The 21,641-nt window shown below is 44.7% G+C and overlaps 1 protein-coding gene across 1 annotated transcript in view; it reads left to right on the top strand.

Moving 5' to 3' along the window:
- REV3L (REV3 like, DNA directed polymerase zeta catalytic subunit) overlaps positions 1-21,641 on the top strand; it is a 205,877-nt gene that overhangs the window by 103,276 nt on the left and 80,960 nt on the right. Inside the window, exons 4-5 of the mRNA XM_044291751.1 lie at positions 1,241-1,401; positions 16,201-16,297. Of these exons, the coding sequence (XP_044147686.1) occupies positions 1,241-1,401; positions 16,201-16,297 (258 nt within the window). The remainder of the gene's footprint in view (positions 1-1,240; positions 1,402-16,200; positions 16,298-21,641) is intronic.

Here is a 21,641-nt window from a genome sequence, read left to right as displayed (position 1 = left end):
AAAACAGATATTGGTATACATCTAATCAGTATGACTGTAAAACCTATAGACAAACACTGAGACTAATTAGCTATGAAAATATATTTTTTTATTGAAGTACATATTCAAAAGACATATAATATGAAATGACAGACATATCAAAATCGAAAGTGCGATACAACCCTGGGAGATATAAATAAAAGGTGTGACTAAAGAGGAGCCTGGGGAGAGGATGTAAGGATGAGTCTGAGATGAGCAACATGATCAATAAAGTGCAAAGTGCCATATAAGTAAAGTGCATGAGCAAACCCTATGTAAACAGCAAAAACCGCAGCCCTGCCCTGCTAAGTGGCTCACAGATGGTACACATAGTACAGTGAAATAGAGGTGTAAATAGTCACATACCGTAAATATGAATGATATCTCCACAGGAAGACCGCACACCCCGACACGCGTTTCGGTGGAACTTCAATAAAAAATATATTTTCATAGCTAATTAGTCTGTGTTTGTCTATAGGTTTTCCAGTATTTCTGAGTTAGCTTTGCTAGAGGGGCTCATGCCATTTATTGCTTTACGCATTCCTTATGTAACCTCTCTTTGGTTTAATCAGTATGACTGTAGTAGGTGTTTTATTCTGTTTTCTGTCCATTATGGGTCAGCATTCAGAGATACGCTGTACAGCAGCCACATTGACCATTGAAACCTGTAGTCTGGAGATAACTCTAACCTCTATGGGATAGAGTGTTCTAGGCATATTGTGTGAGGTGCAGGGAGGTGGAGGAAGAGAGCTGTCTTTGTTACCTGTTGTAAATGGTGGATCGTTATAACCCTGCGTGTGATGATAATGAGATAACTACTGAGAAATGATCTCTATGGAACAGGAAATATCTTAGGGGGGGTACTGACTTTCCTTAGCGAGACCACCAGCTGTGTGTGGAAAATAATATGCAAGGAAAGGAGAACCATCTCGCTGGCACCACCTTCTGGACGTGCCTCCCTGTGAGTCAGTGTCTGGGACATGACAAGGGAAAATGAGCCAAGCCAGTATCCATCTGCAGAGTGTTAGCTTCTCATCAGTATCAAACTATTGTGATGCTCAGTGGCCAGAGTGAAAACTGCAATGCATATTGTGACATGGGAAAAATAAAAATAATAAAAAAAAATAATAATAATTTTACTAAATGTGTAGCATTGTTTTAAACTAGGTCATTTTCTGATGACACGTCTGTCAAGCATGTTTTTTCCCTTTTGTTTTCGCAGAGTGAGTGAACTGCTACAAGGTGGAGCGGTGATGAATAAGTGCTATCAGCCACACGAGGCCCATATCCCCTATCTTCTACAGCTCTTCATTGACTACAACTTGTATGGGATGAACCTGGTCAATCTTGCTGCTGTGAAGTTCCGGAGGGCACGGAGAAAAGGTAAGTCGTAGATACGTTTATAATAATCTGTGACAAGTATTGAGGGGCAGTCCTGTGATATAATGGCGGACTGGATTTTACCATATGTGTGTATGTTGACCAAAGGTAAACCTGCCCTTTGTATACTCAGACAGCACTGCCTGCAGAGAGCAAGATTATGTTTGTAGCCATAGACCGACGTCAACCTATTCTACTATGCCAGGTTTAAATGTAAGAACCCTCTAGTAGAAAACTCCCATCCCAGCTGTTTAACCCTAGAGGTTCCTTTCCACTGCTCAACTGAGCAGACAGAAGCGTTCCTTCCCGACAGTCAGCTGCTCATCAGTGATTTACATGTAGCGATCTCCTCCACAGTATGGGGAGGAGTGATGATCACTAATGCCATTGTTTAGACCGGTCGGTCTGCTGCTGGTAAACAGTGATTTAGGGGACTGCACCAATGATCCTATTAGCCGATGAACAAACGTTTTGCTCATTCATTGGGTAATTGACGGTACATCAACACTGGCAGATTATCTCTAAGGAGTGTTCATACGATCCATGTGGCTCGTGATGCTGATAAAAGGAGAGGGCTTTTTTATCCCTATCAATAGCAAACTGACATTATTTTCATAATTATCTGTCTTTTCCCATAAAATGCATTGCTTTTATGGGGGATACTATATCTACTTGGGGAGAGCAGCTTAAGGCTACTTTCACATCAGCGTTTTTCCTTTCTGGTATTGAGATCTGTCAGTTTTGTCCCCATTCATAGTCTATGTATTCCATTCCATTTGGTTGCATTTCCATGCTGGACAGAAAAACGTTGTTTTTGAATGCGCCATGGGATGCGTAGCAACACAGATCCGGCATGACACACAATGTAAGTTAATGGTGCCAGTTGTGTTATTATAACAGAAATGTTTTGCTGATCCAGCAACACTCAGATTTGAAGGTAGCCTAAACGGCGTGAGAAGACTTATATGCCATACATGCTCCTCTGGATTTCTGGGAAGAAAGAGATGCAAATGAGCTCCTAGCGCGATATGCCTCTAATGCCACCAGATGTAAGGCAGCTATCCTATAAGTCAGTGATCAGCAACCTCTGGCACTCCAGCTGTTCAGAAAGTACAACTCCCAGAATGCTTCATTCACTTCTGTGGGAGTTAGAAGAACAGCTGAGCATGTTTGCATGCTGGGAGTTGTAGTTTCACAGCAGCTGGATTGCTGATCCCTTCTATAAGTCAGTGTTCGACCGGCTAAATAAGCCTTGAGACATGACTTGGATAATAAATAAGCCAGCATCTCTTCTGCAGACAGCTGATTTGCGGTGATAATATGTTTATATATGAAAAATGGTGTCTGAAATATAACTAACATGCAAACATCCTACAGCTATGTCAATAAAAATAGAAAAATAAAAGTTATGGCTGCGAGAATGAAAAGGGATAAACACAAGGCAAAGGGACAAAATTGCCCATATCCTTAAGGGGTTAAGCATTTGTAAAGCATTGAAAGGGCTAGATCACAGATCTTGGTGGGTGTGCCAGTCATGATCTTTTAATAAGAGGTCAGATAGCAGCTGCCGCCCTTCCAGGCTGTTGCTGTCAGCTCGTGCATCTGGAACGATTTAGCGTTCACCCTGCTCGTACAGTCATGAGTTATGCTAAGCTCGCTCTGAAATCTTGTTTCCATGGAGCTGTTTGTAGAACTTCCAGTCGGCTAAGTGTTCTCTGAAGGAAAAATATCCAGAAAGGTTTTTCCCATAACGTAGAACCCCCCTTCCCTACTGTGCGCGTGTAAGACTGATGTAGCTGCTAATAAACAGAGGTTCCAGGCACCATCTCTAGTTAAGGGAACGTGTAACCCTTTTTTATTTTTTACCAATTAAACTAGATCCGTGTTTCCTGATCTTGTCTGTGCTGCTGTTAACATTTAGAGAGATGCTATACGGCAGCCACATGGACCATAGACACAATGGACAGGAGATGTTTATTGACCTCTGTGGTCATAGTTTTCTAGGCATGCTGTGTCACCTGTAAAGAGGTCATTGTAGAGGAGTTGCCGAACTGTGAATTTCACCTATTGTGAAAGTGGATCCCATACTATCCATAGATGATACTTTGCATTAGGGATCGACCGATATTGATTTTTTTAGGGCCGATACCGATAATTTGTGAACTTTCAGGCCAATAGCCGATAATTTATACCGATATATTTTCAAAAATAAAAATTCCTACACAAATCTGCTGTTTATTGTTAATGTGTAGTTTTTTTTTGTAAATCTCTTTTTCATTTATACTTAATATTTTGGTGTTTTATTTTTGTAACTTTTTTTTTTTTTTTAACTAACTTTTAGCCCCCTTAGGGACTAGAACCCTTGTCCTATTCAGCCTGATAGAGATGGGGCTGCTATGGTAACCGATCGGAGCCCCAGCATTACACTGCTGGGGCTCCGATCGGAGGAGCAGGGTAGAGGGGATCCTGTGGAGGGGCGCACTGCGCCACCAATGTTTTTAATACTGGGGTGGGGGTGAGGGGCGCACTGCGCCACCAATTTCTAATACTGGGGTTGGGGGGGGGGCGCACTGTGCCACCAATGCTTAATACTGGGCGGGCTTGGGGGGGGGGGGCGCACTGCGCCACCAATGTCTAATGTTGGGGGGGGGACTGCACCACCAATGTCTAATACTGGGCCTGGGGAGGCGCACTGCGCCACCAATAAAGATTAATCTCTCATTTATTCATATACAGGAGGCGGGAGCTGGCTGCAGTATCACATAGCCGGCTCCCGACCTCCTATGAGCGGTAGCTGCGATCCGCGGCACCTGAGGGGTTAACTACCGCAGATCGCAGCTACAGCTCATAGAGGTCGGGAGCCGGCTATGTGATTCTGCAGCTCCCGCCTCCTGTATATGAATAAATGATAGATTAATCTTCATTGATGGCGCAGTGGCCACAGCCCCTCCCCTTCTCTTGTCCCCTGTCCTTTCATTGGCGGCAGCGGCAGCAGCACAGGGGGAGGAGACACTGCTTCCTTCTCCCCTATGCTGCTCAGGGGAACACGGAGAGCGCTGACAGCAGCGCGATCTGTGTTCCCCATACGCTATGAGAATATCGGCAAAATAGATGCCGATACCGATAGCGGTCAAAATCCTCAATATCGGCCGATAATATCGGTAAAACCGATAATCGGTCGATCCCTACTTTGCATTGTAATCCTGCCTATGCTGATAATAGGTTGACTACTGAAAAATACCCTGTACAGAACAGCAAATGTCAGCATGGTATAAGACTTGGTGGTCAGTGTGAAAACTTCAAGATTTCAGATTTCAATTTTAATTAATATAGATAGTGGCATGGAAAAATAGATTAAAAACACAGAAAAAATCTAAAAAAATGTATTTAATGGGAACCTGTCATGTGTTTATCACCCCATGAACAAACTAGCCCTTATTATAATTACTAATTTCAATAGTATATTCCTCCGACTTTTTACCTTTGTAATATAGTACCTTTTCATTCCCTGCTATTCATTATCCCGCCAATTATTAAAATGAATGAATGACGTAATAAACCACACCCTTTTATCATCTACAGCTCTTTTTTTATTTTATTTCTGGCCAAGAATTCTCGTCTCAAATCCTGCACATGCGCTCTGTCTGATCAGTGTAATGTTCTAAATGCAAAACCATATAAGAAAAACGTGAATGTGAACAGTAAGGCTGGCTGCTGCCCGCCCACTGCATAGTACAAGTCAAACAGGAGAATGCTTACCCGAGATGTACACTCTGCCCGCCAAATAACTCCTACTTGTACTGGTCCACCGGAAGTGAGGATGAGCCGACGTGTGCCCAGTTTACTTTCAGCTATGAATGTGTGTCATTACACTGATCAGACAGCGCGCATGCGCAGGATTTTGAGTGAATAGGGGAGTGGCTACAGCGCTGAATAGAAAAACCGGTGGACTCATATCAAAGTCAGATGTGGCATCTTTGTGTGTATATCATGAGGTAACCATCTGTCACACCAGTAAGTGAATACATCTAAGGTATTTTTTTAATAGTTAAAGGGTTTCTGTCACCAGATTTAACCCTGTTAAGCTAGCTGACATTAACAATGTGCTAATGTCAGCTAAACCTAACTAGCCTATTTTTACTTCCATCTGTCTGCCAGCCCTGTGCTCTGGTGAAATCTCGCACCGTTCAGTCTTCGGCACAGGCGCAGTGAGGAAGCTGGCAGCCTGTGAGCGTCTTTCCCTCACCGCGCCTGTTCTGTTCAGTACAGAACGGCGCAAGATTTCACTAGAGCACAGGGCTGGCAGAAAGATGCGAGCGCTGCCTGGCCCTGTCAATCAGGACTTGGAGGGAGGTGACAGAGGTGGGAGAACGGAGCCTCTAGGGCAGGGGCGTACACAGAAATCATTGGGCCCCATAGCATGAATTTAGATTGGGCCCCCATGCCCGTTCCTAGTCCCTCCTACTATGCACCCTGGCTCCTCTTACTACCCTCCCTAACTTCTCCCCTGCCCCACCTCATGCAGAAGTATTTTGTTCTACAAAATGGCAGTACTCATGCCGGATCCCAACAGACCCATTAGGCTACTTTCACACTTGCGGCAGGACGGATCCGACAGGCTGTTCACCATGTCGGATCCATCCTGTGGCTATTTCGCCGTGCCGCCGGACCGCCGCTCTGTCCCCATTGACTATATGGTGCACGGCGAAAGTCGCCGGACTAAAAAGTCAGACATGCAGTACCTTTTAGTCCGGCGGCTTTCGCCGTGCACCGCCATGCTGCGCCAGAGCTCCGCCCCCGTTATAGTCAATGGGGATGGAGCGGCGGTCGCGCGAAATAGCCACAGGACGGATCCGACATGGTGAACAGCCTGTCGGATCCGTCCTGCCGCAAGTGTGAAAGTCGCCTTATAGAGAATGGGATCTGATAGTTCCCGGCGGTGTTCAGCATATATTGACAAGAATCTGGGGCGTTACATGATGTAATACCACCCAACTTTCCTGCTGTCCAGCATGGCACATGCACATGCGCATAGACATGAGAAAAGTTTGAGGAAGCGAGTGCCCCCCTTCCCATATCCTCTGTGTCATGCAGGACAGCTGGGAGACACTGACATTACTCGCTATCCTGCATGACACATGTGCAGAGACAGGAGTCTCTGGGAAAGCTGGGTGAACCCCTCCCCCGGGCCTTTCCATGTTCTTATTATCTGCATTTATGCCTTGCAGGATAGCAGGAAATCTGAAGGACATTGCATGATGTAATAGCACCCAGCTTTTCTGCTGTCCTGCCTGCACATGTGGAGAGACATGAGAATAATCTGAGAAAGCTGAGTGACACAGCTCCCACCTCCCCTCATATCTCCTCAGGCCTCTGCACTTGTGCCATGCAGGACATCAGGAAAGCTGAGTCACATTACATAATAGCACCCAGCTTTCCTCCTGTTCTGAATGGCATATGTGCAGAGGAATAGCCTGGGAAAGCTGAGTGACCCCCCACTCCACTGTCCTCACCTACAAGCGGTCACTTACTTCATTACTGGCAATCCAGAGAGGAATCAGGCATAATGGAGCTAACAGGCGGGAGGCGGAGCTAGCCGACGGGAGGCGGGGCTAGGAGGCGGGGCTAGCAGACGGGAGACAATTAGGAAGATAGACGGGGGCGGGGCCTCTCCTCCACTGCGGGCCCCTCTTCCTCACGGGCCCCATAGCAGCTGCGTGGTCTGCCTATATGGTAGGTACGCCACTGCTCTAGGGGACATAGATAAAAGTAGGAATAGGATGGTTAGGTTTTGCCGACATTAGCACATCGCTTATGTCAGCTAGCTTAATAGGGTTAAACTGGTGAAAGAAACCCTTTAATGATTGTATATAATGAGTTATACTATAATCAAATACCCACATGACAAGTTTCCTTTAACATAAGCTTATTTAAAAGTAGGTCGTTCTGATGGCACATTCCCTTTAAGATATTACACCATTGCATCTGTATGACTAACAACATTGTGTTTGAGGGTAATCATCTCTATTCTTAGGCTACTTTCACACTTGCGTTCAGAGCGCATCCGTCTGCATTACCGTATTTTTCGCCGTATAAGACGCACCGGCGTATAAGACGCACCTAGGTTTTTGGGGAGGAAAATAAGAAAAAAAATATTTTTAACCAAAAGGTGTGCTGTGGGTTTGGAACTAGGTGGTCTGTGGATGGCACTATTACTGGGGATCTGTGGATGACGGACACTGTTATGGGGGGATCTGTGGATGACGGACACTGTTATGGGGGGATCTGTAGATGACGGACACTGTTATGGGGGGATCTGTGGATGACGGACACTTATGGGGGGATCTGTGGATGACGGACACTGTTATGGGGGGAACTGTGGATGACGGACACTGTTAGGGGGGAACTGTGGATGACGGACACTGTTATGGGGGGATCTGTGGCTTTCACTGTTACAGGGGGATCTGTGGCTGGCACTGTTACAGGGGGGGATCTGTGGATGGCACTGTTATACATGTGTCATCCACAGACCCTCCCAGCCCATAACTGTGCCATCCACAGATCCCCCGCCGCTCCTGTATACTAATATAATATGTCTTATTCAATTAATAGTTATTAAATATGCCTCTTTATTCCTAAAAGTACCTTAAATCCGAAGCGCTTCAGTACAATGCCGGCAGGCCGGGCAGCCGGCGCGGCGCGTCACTCACTGACGTCACTTGCCTGCGCCGCCTGCTTCATTCATAAAGTAGGCGGCGCAGGCACGTGACATCAGGGAGTTACGCTGCCGCCCGCCCAGCCTGCATACTACTGAAGCGCTAAGGATTTAAGGTACTATTAGGCATAAAGGGGCATATTTAATAACCATTCATTGAATATGACATATTTTATTAGTACACCGGAGCGGCGGGGCGGGCCTTTAGTACAGTGACTGCACCGCCCCGCCGCTATTGCCGGCCCCAGCTCCTCCTCCCAGTCCCTCCCCGAGTCCCCGCTCGCTTTACATCGCTGCCAGCGATGTAAAACTGACTGCATTCGCCGTATAAGACGCAGGGGCATTTTCCCCCCATTTTGGGGGAAGAAAAAGTGCGTCTTATACGGCGAAAAATACGGTATATTGTAAAAAGAATTCTAAGTGTGAAAGTAGCCTGAACGGATCCGTCCAGACTTTACATTGAAAGTCAATGGAGAACGGATCCGTTTGAAAATTGAGCCACAGTGTGTCATCTTCAAACTGATCCGTCCCCATTGACTTACATTGTAAGTCTGGACGGATCCGTTTACCTCCGCACGGCCAGGCGGACACCCGAATGCTGCAAGCAGCGTTCAGGTGTCCGCCTGCTGAGCGGAGCGGACGCCAGACTGATGCATTCTGAGCGGATCCGCATCCACTCAGAATGCATTAGGGCTGGACGGAAGCGTTCGGGGCCGCTTGTGAGAGCCTTTGAACGGAACTCACAAGCGGAGCCCCGAACGCTAGTGTGAAAGTAGCCTAATTCAGTGGAGATTGACATATATGAACATTAAAGGGTTTTTTAGGTTTGGATAACCCTTTAAAATCATTTACAAAGGTACTGTAGCTGGGATTTGGAAATGTAATCTTTAATCTTTATTGCTGTTGTTCTGGGCTATGGTCACATGACCATGTCCATACAGCTCTTTCTTATTTCATGTGATGTTATGTCCATGGATATGTCAAAGCAGCATCAGGGGCAGTGATGGGGGAGTGTCTATGTAAGTAGCTGGTGGGAGGAGTTATAAATTAGCTGGGCATTGTTAGGGGCAGTGATGGGGGAGTGTCTATGTAAGTAGCTGGTGGGAGGAGCTATAAACTAGCTGGGCATTGTTAGGGGCAGGGATAGAGGAGTGTCTATGTAACTGGATAGGTGGGAGGAGCTATAAACTACAGTATTGTGCGAATTAATGTGAACACGACCAAATGATGAGTATTTCGGTTATGGCAACACTTATGTCCATTCTCACAGTTGTTTTGATTGTAAATAATTTAACCTTATGATTACCATTACTCACTGCCAAAAACACGTACAATTAATCATTTTTAGATTATGGTTGAGCGTTTTTGATATTTTGCAATAATCAATAATTTCTAATTTCTGAAATAATATATTTCTGGAGGAAAGGTGGAAGAGAAGCCATGAGGCCACAGAAAAAACAACTCTTGATTGCCCCTATGATGAAAAAGAGACTGAATTGGGCCAAAAAATATGCCAATTGGACCAAAAATGACTGAAGGAAGGTGCTGTTCTCAGACGAGACACACTAGTGCAGGTCCAGCAATCAAAATTTGTTCGTAAGAGGGTGGATGAAAAACTTACTGCAGCCCATATTGTTCAATCTGTCAAACATCCAGTTATGAAGATGTTCTGGGGCTGTTTTTCGTACTCAGGACCTGGCAAACTTATTCCAGTAGAAGGAATGATGAATAGTGAAAAATATAAAGCAATGCTAGATCGATGTTTGCCTCAGGAGCTGGAGAAAGTGCAAGCCAACGGCAATGCGATGTTCCAACAAGACTCGGCTCCATGCCATATTTCTAAGACTATGGTGAAATATTTCCAGGACAAGAAGATTAGCATTTTGGATTGGCCTGGAAATTTGCCAGCTCTCAATCCTATTAAGAATTTATGGGCGATCTGCAAGGCCAAATTGCAAAAGATGGACTGTACGACGAAAACCAAGATGGTGGAAGCAGTAATTCAGGAGTGGTTTCGAGAGGAGGAAATCAAGAATAATTGTAAAAATCTAGTTGACTCCATGCCGAGCAGAGTTCAATCCATGATTACAGCAAAGGGAGGACATATTTCATATTAAATAATAGTATTTAAACCTTGTTTATAGGTGTAAGAATAGTTTTATTTCGAATAAACAATATTTAAAAAAATAAATCTTTGTGTTCACATTAATTCGCACAATACTGTAGCTGGGCATTGTTGGGGACAGTGATAGAGGAGTGTCTATATAACTAGCTGGATGGGAGGATCTATAAACTAGCTGGATATTGTTAGGGGCAGTGATAGGGGAGTGTCTATGTAACTAGCTGGTGGGAGGAGCTATAAACTAGCTGGATGTTGTTAGGGGCAGTGATAGGGGAGTGTCTATATAACTAGCTGGATGGGAGGAGCTATAAACTAGCTGGATATTGTTAGGGGCAGTGATAGGGGAGTGTCTATGTAACTAGCTGGTGGGAGGAGCTATAAACTAGCTGGATGTTAGGGGCAGTGATAGGGGAGTGTCTATAGAACTAGCTGGATGGGAGGAGCTATAAACTAGCTGGATATTGTTAGAGGCGGTGTTGGCAGAGTGTCTATGTAACTAGCTGGATATAAGGGCAGTAATAGGAGAGTATCTATGTAACTAACTGGATAGGAGGAGCTATAAACTAGCTGGATATTAGGAGCAGTGATAGGGGAGTGTATATGTAACTAGCTGGTGGGAGGAGCTATAAACTAGCTGGGCATTGTTAGGGGCAGTGATAGGGGAGTGTCTATGTAACTAGCTGGTGGGAGGAGCTATAAACTAGCTGGATGTTAGGGGCAGTGATAGGGGAGTGTCTATAGAACTAGCTGGATGGGAGGAGCTATAAACTAGCTGGATATTGTTAGAGGCGGTGTTGGCAGAGTGTCTATGTAACTAGCTGGATATAAGGGCAGTAATAGGAGAGTATCTATGTAACTAACTGGATAGGAGGAGCTATAAACTAGCTGGATATTAGGAGCAGTGATAGGGGAGTGTATATGTAACTAGCTGGTGGGAGGAGCTATAAACTAGCTGGGCATTGTTAGGGGCAGTGATAGGGGAGTGTCTATGTAACTAGCTGGTGGGAGGAGCTATAAACTAGCTGGATATTGTTAGGAGCAGTGATAGAGGAGTGTCTATGTAACTAGCTGGATGGGAGGCACTATAAAATAGCTGGATATTGTTAGGGACAGTGATTGTAAAGTGTCTATGTAACTAGCTGGTTATTTTTAGGGGCAGTGATAGAGGAGTGTCTATATAACTAGCTGGATGGGAGGAGCTATAAACTAGCTGGATATTGTTAGAGGCGGTGTTGGTGGAGTGTCTATGTAACTAGCTGGATAGGAGGAGCTATAAACTAGCTGTATATTGTTAGAGGCGGTGTTGGCGGAGTGTATGTAACTAGCTGGATGGGAGGAGCTATAAACTAGCTGGATATTGTTAGGGACAGTAATGGGAAAGTGTCTATGTAACTAGCTGGATATTGTTAGGGGCAGTGATAGAGGAGTGTCTATATAACTAGCTGGATGGGAGGAGCTATAAACTATCGTTTCAGGGATATAACTTCCCCTTCATCAGGTAGAGAATTGCTTATGAGAAATGCCAGGTTAAGCAATTCTCTACCTGATGATGGGAAAGTTATATCCCCGAAAAGCATTGTATCTGATTGCTTCTTTCAAACTGCATTAATAAAACAAGATTCCCTATACGCTTTGGGCCGTGAGGATTTTTTGTGCCATGCAGTAATACCAATACAGTATTGTAAATTATCCTTCTGGAAGGGCATTTCCTGTGGGGAGATCCATCTGCCGCTGCATATTCAAAGGACCACAATGACTACATTTAAACGCCTACAATAGTGTTGTGCCTATAAATAACACAACCCTATAAGATACGCCTTCATTTGGAAACCTTGGAAACTGTAACCAATTTGAACATACTGACCCTATGGAGCGCCTTTGTTTGTTGTTGTTCTTACAGCACATAAAATTTATATATATATATATATATATATATATATATATCTAACTGCTTTATGCTGGGGCAGCTTAAAATTCATGACCTGTTCCTGTTAAAGGGAATGTGTCATCCGGAGGTCGCAATAACGCCTGTACAAGCGTCATAGATGCCTTTTCAGGCCATTTTTCTCCCTGGAAAAAGTACCAATACGCCTTAGACTTTTCCCTGCTTTTCATCAGCGTATTGCGCTCTGTGAACTGCACAGACAGCGCAGCGATGCTGCCTGTGCCTGCAGTAACCAATAGCAATGCTCCGGACAGCAAGGAGCTTTGCTATTGGTCATTTTGGGCGGGCGCAGGAGCGATACAGGTCCTGCATCAGGGGAAGCCGGCATGTATGTGGTGCAGTATGTAGTGAATGCCAACAGGCTATTATAGCCAAGTGGTAAAGTACAGGGAAGATTCGCCATATTGGACTGGACTTTATAACTTTGCTATAATAGCTTGATGTTATTTAGACCAGTAATGGTTCCCTGCATAAATCCCCACCTCTTAGGCTCCATTCACATTACCAATATTTATTTCTGTTGTTCTGCTCATCTAATGGAGCAGAACATTCAAAATAACAGAAGTGCTGGATCGGGCACGTAAGGGTGGGGTTTTTGTCATACGATCAACATACACAACAGATGCCATACTGTAACATCCATCACCATGGATTTCCATAGTAAAAAAAAAGTACATTTTTTTTTTTTTTTTTATGATTCTGCAGGATGGGAAAGTGTAGTGTACCATGTTTTTCCATCCTGCAAAGTCCAGGAAAAAAACATGTGGGCTAATTTACCATTTTTATATATTTTTTTGTTTGTTTTTTTGCAATGGAATTCTATGGTGACAGATGCCACAGTATGGCGTCTGTCTGAGGTGTCTGTTAATATGCATATACATTTTGTGTGTACAATTAATACATGGCAAAAATGTCATGTGAACCCGGCCTAACTTTCAGGGAAGAGGCTGAACAGACCCCGCTTACTATGATGGAGGCCGTTCAGTTTCCATTCACAAGCCTGTCTTTACACCAGACCAAAAAAGCGCTGCATACAAGGCTTTTTTGTCCGGTCTGTAGACAGAATCTGCAACAGAGGCTCCAAACGCAGCCTCCAACGCAGATGTGAGCAAGTGTAGGCCGATATATTATGTATTTGAATTAATGCAAATTTCGTACTCCTCCTCGGGTAAAACTACTCCTCAAAAATGGTCGGAGGAGTATTTTTACTCTTCTGGAAAAAATGTAGTGCGACCAATGGTGTCATCTCAAAATCACCTATTTAAATCACGTTTATATATATTTAAAAAAGTACGGTATATAAAAGTATATAATTTTGCAAAAGGCTTAAGATATGTTAAGACTTCATGTCTTTTGAGATCAGTGGCATGGGCCGTAGACACAATGGACATAAGCTCAGCCCATTGACCTATGGGAGTTTTCTAGGCATGCTCTGTGACCTGTGCAGAGGTCAGGAATGAGCTGCTAACCTATTGTGAATGGTGGATCCTGTGTTATCTACATAGAAGTGTTACTTGTCATTGTATTTTATCTGTGCTGAAAATGATAATTGCTACTGAAAAGTTACCTGTAGGGTAACAGAACCTATTATTAGGCCTAGTCGCCCGTGTGAAAATTGCAGGGTTATATACATTTGTACTAACGATGGTGACCTGGAAAATTAAAATAAAAAAATATTTTAACATAAAAATGTGAAGTATCGTCTATAGCGGGGCTGGCCAACCTGTGGCTCTCCACCTGTTGCAAAACTACAACTTCCAGCATTCCCAGACGGCCTACAGCAGGGCATGGTGGGAGTTGTAGTTTTACAACAGCTGGAGAGCCGCAGGTTGGCCACCCCTGGTCTATAGGCATTGTGAGGATATTTGTAATATTGGATAGCCCCTTTAAGCCTCACACCTGCTCAGAATACAAATTAATTTGTACTAGGGGTGCACCGAAATTTCGGCGGCCGAAAATGCACCTAATCTGTTTCTGCCGATATTTTTACATATCGGCCGGAAATAGCGGGGAGGGACTGGGAGGAGGAGCTGGGGGCCGGTGCGTTCACTGTGCTCCGGCCCCCAGCTCCAGTAGTTATAAAAAGTGTGCAATTAATACGGATTCTATTCATGAGGCCCCCCTCTGCAGTATTACATTCAATACAGCCACATCCTACTCACAGGGCTGTGCTGGCCGGCCGGGCAGACGAGCGGCAGCGTCACGACTGACGTCACATGCCTGCGCCGCCTCCTTCATTCAGAAAGTAGGCCGGGCACATGACGTCAGTTGTGACGCTGCCGCTCGTCTGCCCGGCCGGCCAGCACAGCCCTGTGAGTAGGATGTGGCTGTATTGAATGTAATACTGCAGAGGGGGCCTCATGAATAGAATCCGTATTAATTGCACACTTTTTATAACTACTGGAGCTGGGGGCCGGAGCACAGTGAACGCACCGGCCCCCAGCTCCTCCTCCCAGTCCCTCCCCGCTATTTTCTATTAATTGTACAATGGGGGGGGGGGGGGGCTGTGGATGGCACTGTTATGGGGTGGGGGTCTGTGGATGGCACTGTTATGGGGTGGGTGGGGGTCTGTGGATGGCACTGTTATGGGGTGGGTGGGGGTCTGTGGATGGCACTGTTATGGGGTGGGTGGGGGTCTGTGGATGGCACTGTTATGGGGTGGGTGGGGGTCTGTGGATGGCACTGTTATGAGGTGGGGGGGTCTGTGGATGGCACTGTTATGGGGTGGGTGGGGGTCTGTGGATGGCACTGTTATGGGGTGGGTGGGGGGTCTGTGGATGGCACTGTTATGAGGTGGGGGGGTCTGTGGATGGCACTGTTATGAGGTGGGGGGGGTCTGTGGATGGCACTGTTATGGGGTGGGTGGGGGTCTGTGGATGGCACTGTTATGGGGTGGGTGGGGGTCTGTGGATGGCACTGTTATGAGGTGGGGGGGTCTGTGGATGGCACTGTTATGGGGTGGGTGGGGGTCTGTGGGTGGCACTGTTATGAGGTGGGGGGGTCTGTGGATGGCACTGTTATGAGGTGGGGGGGTCTGTGGATGGCACTGTTATGGGGTGGGGGGTCTTTTAAAAGTATTTGGGCAAAAAGGCGGTTTCGGTTTCGGTCAAGGGGTATCCTGAATTTTCGGTTTCGGACCAGAATTTTCATTTCGGTGCACCCCTAATTTGTACCATATTCAGATCTATAAGGAGGATGTTGCACAGACAGAAATTGTCTACTATGTGGCGAATACTGTATATCAAACAATATTCAGTGGAGCATTTATGTATGTTGCAATATGTTTGTATAGAAACATGAAAGTGTAAAGAGCTCAGCGCAATAACCTTGCCTCTGTAGTCGACGTCTCCTGTTTTTAGTAACAATAATCTCTCTATAGTGCCAGCGTATTCCACAGAGCTTTATACTCAGTGGGTACAGGTACAAACCGAATTCGACATTACAGAGTAACAAGTCAGCAATTCAAACAATGGGACTGAGGGCCCTGCTTGTGAGAGCTTACAATCTATCAGGAAATATATTTTTTTCATAATGGGTCCAGCACACTCGACTATTTCCGGAATTCTTGTAGAAGTGAGTGAAGAGCACACCTACCATCTCTTCTTTCATCTCTATGGGAGTTCCAGAAATACCCAAGCCTGCGCTCGGCCATTTTCTGCATAATCATAGAAGTGAATGAAGGTGCCCGCCCTTGCGTAGTGCGTCCTTGTTCACTTTGAGGGGACCCAGTTTAGAGAGAGGTGCTGGTCCTACCTTTGGAACCCACAGCTATCGCCCTATCGCCATCGACCGCATTTCCGAGCGATATGCCACCAAAGTGCAAGATGGATCAATCCCTTTAATGTCAGGAGGAAAAAGGTTTGGGCATGTGAGTTCCTTGCCGCCAGTTCTCCTCCCCTGTGTTATATAGAGTATAAAGAGTATGTCACCTGGAAACATTTCTTTGATCTATGTGAACACTTATATGACTGATTGTTTGGAGAGCTTGTATCCAGCATTTTCTTTCATTCCCTTTTTTAGGACATGGCTCACAAGATGTGAAGATGCTGAAAGACACCCTCCCAGGAAGTTCCTTCAGTGCCACCTTTGTACAGTGGGAGGAAGAAGAAATCCCAAGGTTTGTAAATAGAAATGTCACTTGCTTTGTGCTATAATTTTGGCGGGTAATTGTGGTTTTTAAGAAAACCCATGTGGAGGATAATTATACCAATTTCATTTTTTAGGCTTTGTTTTCCCTTGATAATAAACCTCTACAAATGCCTGATGTGATTCACCAAGGCAGCTAGATTCAGTTATTTGTAGGAGGTGAATCGACTTTTAGAACCTTGTAGGCACAGAGATGTTTTCTATCATATGCCCCATATGCACATTTTCTAGCATCTGGTTTGGTTCCAGGTGAATACTGTACTCTTTGCTTTTGAAATATAAATTATGACATTAGGCAAGGACTCAATGTGCTGTCAAGCTTACAAGCGACATCCTGTTAGTTTATGTAATCCAAGGACCATCATTTTTGAGTGCTTTCTTCATCCAAAGGTCACATATCAAGTTTCCCTGGTGGACACGTGTTCCTAAGTAGTTTATTCATTCCAGATCCACTCAGACAAAAATAAAATGGGAATGTCATGTGACCCTAATGTTGATGGTCATTCTTGCTGCTGAGAATCCAGAATTGAAGGGGTTCTCCACTTTTTAGAAGGATCCCTTCACAATAAGCTCATTACAAAGCTCTATCCAGCCATCATCTGTTATCTGTTACCAAACCAGGCAGCTCCACCTCCAGGCAAAGTCAAGCATTACACAGTACCCATTCAAATCAATGGGATTTCTGTGTAAGGGTACTTTCACACTAGCTTTGTTCGGTTCCGGCAGGCAGTTCCAGCGAACTGATCTGCCTGCCGGATCCGGCAAGCCGTATACAAACGGATAGCTCTTTTTCTTTTTTCTCATCTGGTATCATCTGGAATAACGGTTCTGGTATTTTAATTTTTTTTTTCAAAGATCAAAAGCAAAAATAGCTCCTCCTATGTCCCTGCGCATGCGCAGACCGGAAAACCTGAACTGGCAACGCAGCTAGTTCGGGAACACTTGGTACCGGATCTGGCATTAATACATCTCTATGGCAAGTGTGATAGTGTTCTCGGATTTTGGCCGGAAAAAATACTGCAGCAAGCTGCGGTATTTTGTCCTGTCAAATCCCGTACAAGGGACGGAACTGAAGACATCCTGATGCATACTGAACGGATTGCTTTCCATTTAGAATGCATTAGGACAAAACTAATGCTTTTTTTTCCCGGTAATTGATACCTTTTACCGGAATTTAATACCGGAAAAGAACTATGCTAGTGTGAAAGTACCCTAATACAGGACAGGACAGCTCCTCCAGAAAGAGAGAAGATCTTTTGTAACCGCTCTATACTTTGGCCAATAAATGAGGATCTTGAGCATGTGAAACCCACCATCTGTATTCCCCTGTAGGGTCTAAAAGTTGATTGTATACCCAGTAATGAGATCCGATCCATGATATATAAGTCGATTGTATACCTGATGGGTACCTCAGTCATCAGCTGTTTTCTGTAGCCAAACCATGCAGTAAGTATTCAGTTTCTCTGCAGGACCACCTCAGGGAAGGGCAAGAATGACACAGTACCCATTTAAATCAATGGGTTACCTGTGTAATACAGGACAGCTGCTTCAAAAAGACAGCAGATCTTATTAACCACTGTATACTTTGGCCAAGAAATTAGGATCCTGAACATGTTACACCCCCCCACTGTTAAAACTGGATATCATAATAGGGTACAATAGGTTTTCTAAACTACACAGCCCCTTTTAAATTGTTTTCCTTTAAACAGTTAGGGTCCACTTACAAGGACCAATGCTGTGCCAGTAATGAGCGCCGATCCATACTATACAAGTCGATTGGTGCTCCTTTAAAGCAGGGTTGGATATCCCAGGTCACCATAGCGACCAGGAACTTTATCCTGGCGCCTGGGTATTTGCCCCTGCTTGAAAATAGGCCCAGCACACCATCAGTCGGGCGCAGCCACTGGAACGTTAAAGAGGACCTTTCATCTGGCAAAAAATTGTGAACTAAGTGTCATGATCTGTACAGTGGCGCCCAGGGATCTCACTGCACTTACTATTATCCCTGGGCGCCGCTCCGTTCTCCCGTTATGCCCTCCGGTATCTTCGGTCACTTGGTTATAGTAGGAGGAGACTGCCCTTGTTCTCCTGGGCGTCTCCTTCTGCCAGGCTGTAGCGCTGGCCAATCGCAGCGCAGAGCTCATCGAATTCGAATATTGCCCCTGCCGCTCATCACTAATGTTCATGTCCCTCACTTATATCTTCTCGGACTGTGGGCTTTAGGGTACTTTCACACTTGCGTTAAAGGATTCTGGCAGGCAGTTCCGTCCCTGGAACTGCCTGCCTGATCCGGAAATCTGTAGGCGATGCGTATCCGGCTGACAAATGCATTGAAATACCGGATCAGTCTCTCCGTTGTCATGCGGAAAAACATATACAGTATTTTTTTTTTTTTTTACATTTTTAAAGGTCTGCACATGCGCAGACCGGAAGACCGGATCTGTCAATGCGGCAATTTTAATGCCAGATCCGACACTAATACATTCCAATGGGAATAATTTGCAGAAACCGGCATTCCGGCAAGTGTTCTGGATATTTTGGGCCGGAGAGAAAAATGCAGCATGCTGTGGTTTTTTCTCTGTCCAAATACTGTAAAACGACTGAACTGAAGACATCCTGATGCATCCTGAATGGATTGCTTTCCATTCAGAATGCATTAGGATAAAACTGATCAGTTTTTTTCCAGTATTGAGCCCCTAGGACGGAACTCAATACCGGAAAACTTTGATGCAAGTGTGAAAGTACCCTTAGACAGGACTTTACATAAAGGCAGACCCCTCCCTCTCTCCTGTTTTGACAATCCTTTCTAAACAGACTGTAACCCTGTACATTAACTGCCCAGTCATAGCTATCATCATGTCATAGTCCTCCTCACACATCACTAATTCCAGTTCACCAGTTTTATTAGTCAGGCTTCTGGCATTAGTATACATACAATTAAGAGGTTTATGTATATTTTTTACCCTACACCTTTCCTTTTTGAACTGTTCTGTTCTAGTCCCTCCTTCCATTCCTCCCCCAGTCCATTGCCTTGCCCCCGGTCTCTATCTGCACTATCTTCCCCTCCTATAATGTAATTACCCTCCCCCAGTCCCTAGTTTAAACACTCCTCCGACCTTCTAGCCATCTTCTCCCCCAACACAGCTGCCCCTTCCCCATTGAGGTGCAGCCCGTCCCTGCGATAGAGCCTGTAGCTGACAGAGAAGTCGGCCCAGTTCTCCAGGAACCCAAACCCCTCCTTCCTACACCAGTTCTTGAGCCACTTGTTAACCTCCCTAATCTCCCGCTGCCTTTCTTGTGTGGCTCGTGGTACAGGCAGTATTTTGGAAAATACTACCTTTAACGTCCTTGCCCTAAGCGTTTTACCTAAATCCCTAAAATCATTTTGGCGATTTTCCAAAGTTTTTTGCCCATTATGGCATTCACAATGCTGGATAAATACTTTTATATTTTAATATTTAATTCTTGCACATTTTTGTTTCCAATACCAATTATCTTTATTATTACATGTAAAAGTGAGAAATGGGTTATTTGAATTTTAATACTTTTGTGGCTTTTCTTTATATTTTTACAAACTTTTTTGTGCATTTTTTACTTTTATTCTTCACCTTGGAGACTTGAACATGCAACTTTTCACTATTGACTATGCAATCTCAGGGGTTAAATGACTAGGATTGGAGTTGTGTCCGATCCTGATCACTGCAGGCCAATGTCACCTGATTTGCATAGCCAGCATGTGCCAAGTATGGAGCAAGATCACATCCCTTGGATGTTCACTTATGTCTAGGTGCACAAAGGGGTTAGTGTACCTTCAGCCAAAAAATTGAATTGTTACAGGGCTCTTGACTGTCTTTGTCTGGTACCTGTGTGGAGTGCTTCTTTTCAAAACTAATCTATTTACGTTTCAGGATCTTCCTAAATTTCACAAAGTGGGTGGCAGGACCACTTCTGTGGATTTGTTCACATCCCGTAGATCCCTCTGACTCAGGATCAGTGAAGATCCAAAGAATAGATATCAAACACAAGGAATTCATCTACATATTTATTAAATGATTCTATTTTTCACTGCCATGGATGCAAAGTTTTGGACATTGTGGTCACAGATCACCAGCATAGGACTAAAGTGCCTCGGAGACTGATGTCTCTTCATTCCTTCATAAACTATTGGTCCTATTCTGTAATCCAGCTGCATTCGGTGCCTGAAAGAGTGCAAATTGTAGCATTTTCTATGGTGGTAAATAGTGTTGATTGAGCACCAAAGTGCCCGGGTGCTCTGGCCGAACACATCGGGATGCTCGGGTGCTCTACTGAGCACCCGAGTATAATGGAAGTCAATGGGAGAACACGAGCATTAAACCAGGCACCCCCTGCTGTGAAGATGAGAGTGTCTGGTTTACCGAAAAAGGTTAGAAATTGATGGAAACACCACCGAAATGGTTTGGAAACAGCATGGAGAGGACATCTGAATGCATCTTGGACTCTTATTACCTATGACATACAATAGGCAACCACACAAAGGCTATATGCCAAAAGCCGGGTATGTGCAAGCCAACAATCTATCCATGAGACAGATGCAGTCAGCACACCTTACAATGGCAGCCTTGTGCCAATAAGCCTCAAAGTTGCTTCATATCTGTTGGATGGCTTGGATGGACCTGCGCACCTAGATAATTATCATTAGGGTTACAAAAAGTTTTCTGATTGTCCTAATATTCAATAAGCAACTTTGAGGCTTACTGGCTCTCAGTCAGATGAGAGCTGGTTTGAATGTCTCATAGTGCATAAGGCTGCCATTGTAAGGTATGCTGACTGTATCTGTCTCGTGGAGAGATTGTTGGCTTGCACATATCCGGCTTTTGGCATATAACCTTTGTGTGGTTGTCTATTTTATGCCATTGGCAATCCTTCCCATGCTGTTTCCAAACCATTTTGGTGGTGTTTCATCAATTTCTAACCTTTTTCTGTGAACCAGACACCCTCTCTTCTTCAGAGCAGGGTGTGCCTGGTTTAGTGCTCGGGTCTCCCATTGATTTTCATTGTGTTCAATTGTGCTCGAGCATACACAGTATTGGGCCGAACACTGTGATGTGCCAAGCATAGCAATGCTCGAGCCGAACTGCTGTTCGGCCGACCATGGGCGCTCTGCTTTAGTGGTAAAAAATAAATAAAATACGATTAGTACGCAGATGAATTCCCTGTTTGCTGCCTTTATTCTTTGGATAGTGCCTCCATATTCCCAAGTTATTAAAAGGAAATAGATTTCATTGATTGCCACATTGGTTAGCTTTATACAAGACCACAATCATCTGGTTCCT

This window comes from Bufo gargarizans, chromosome 4 (assembly GCF_014858855.1).
Source record: "Bufo gargarizans isolate SCDJY-AF-19 chromosome 4, ASM1485885v1, whole genome shotgun sequence".
NCBI classification, from domain to species: Eukaryota; Metazoa; Chordata; class Amphibia; order Anura; family Bufonidae; genus Bufo; species Bufo gargarizans.
This window is presented reverse-complemented; position numbering and strand designations above follow the sequence as displayed.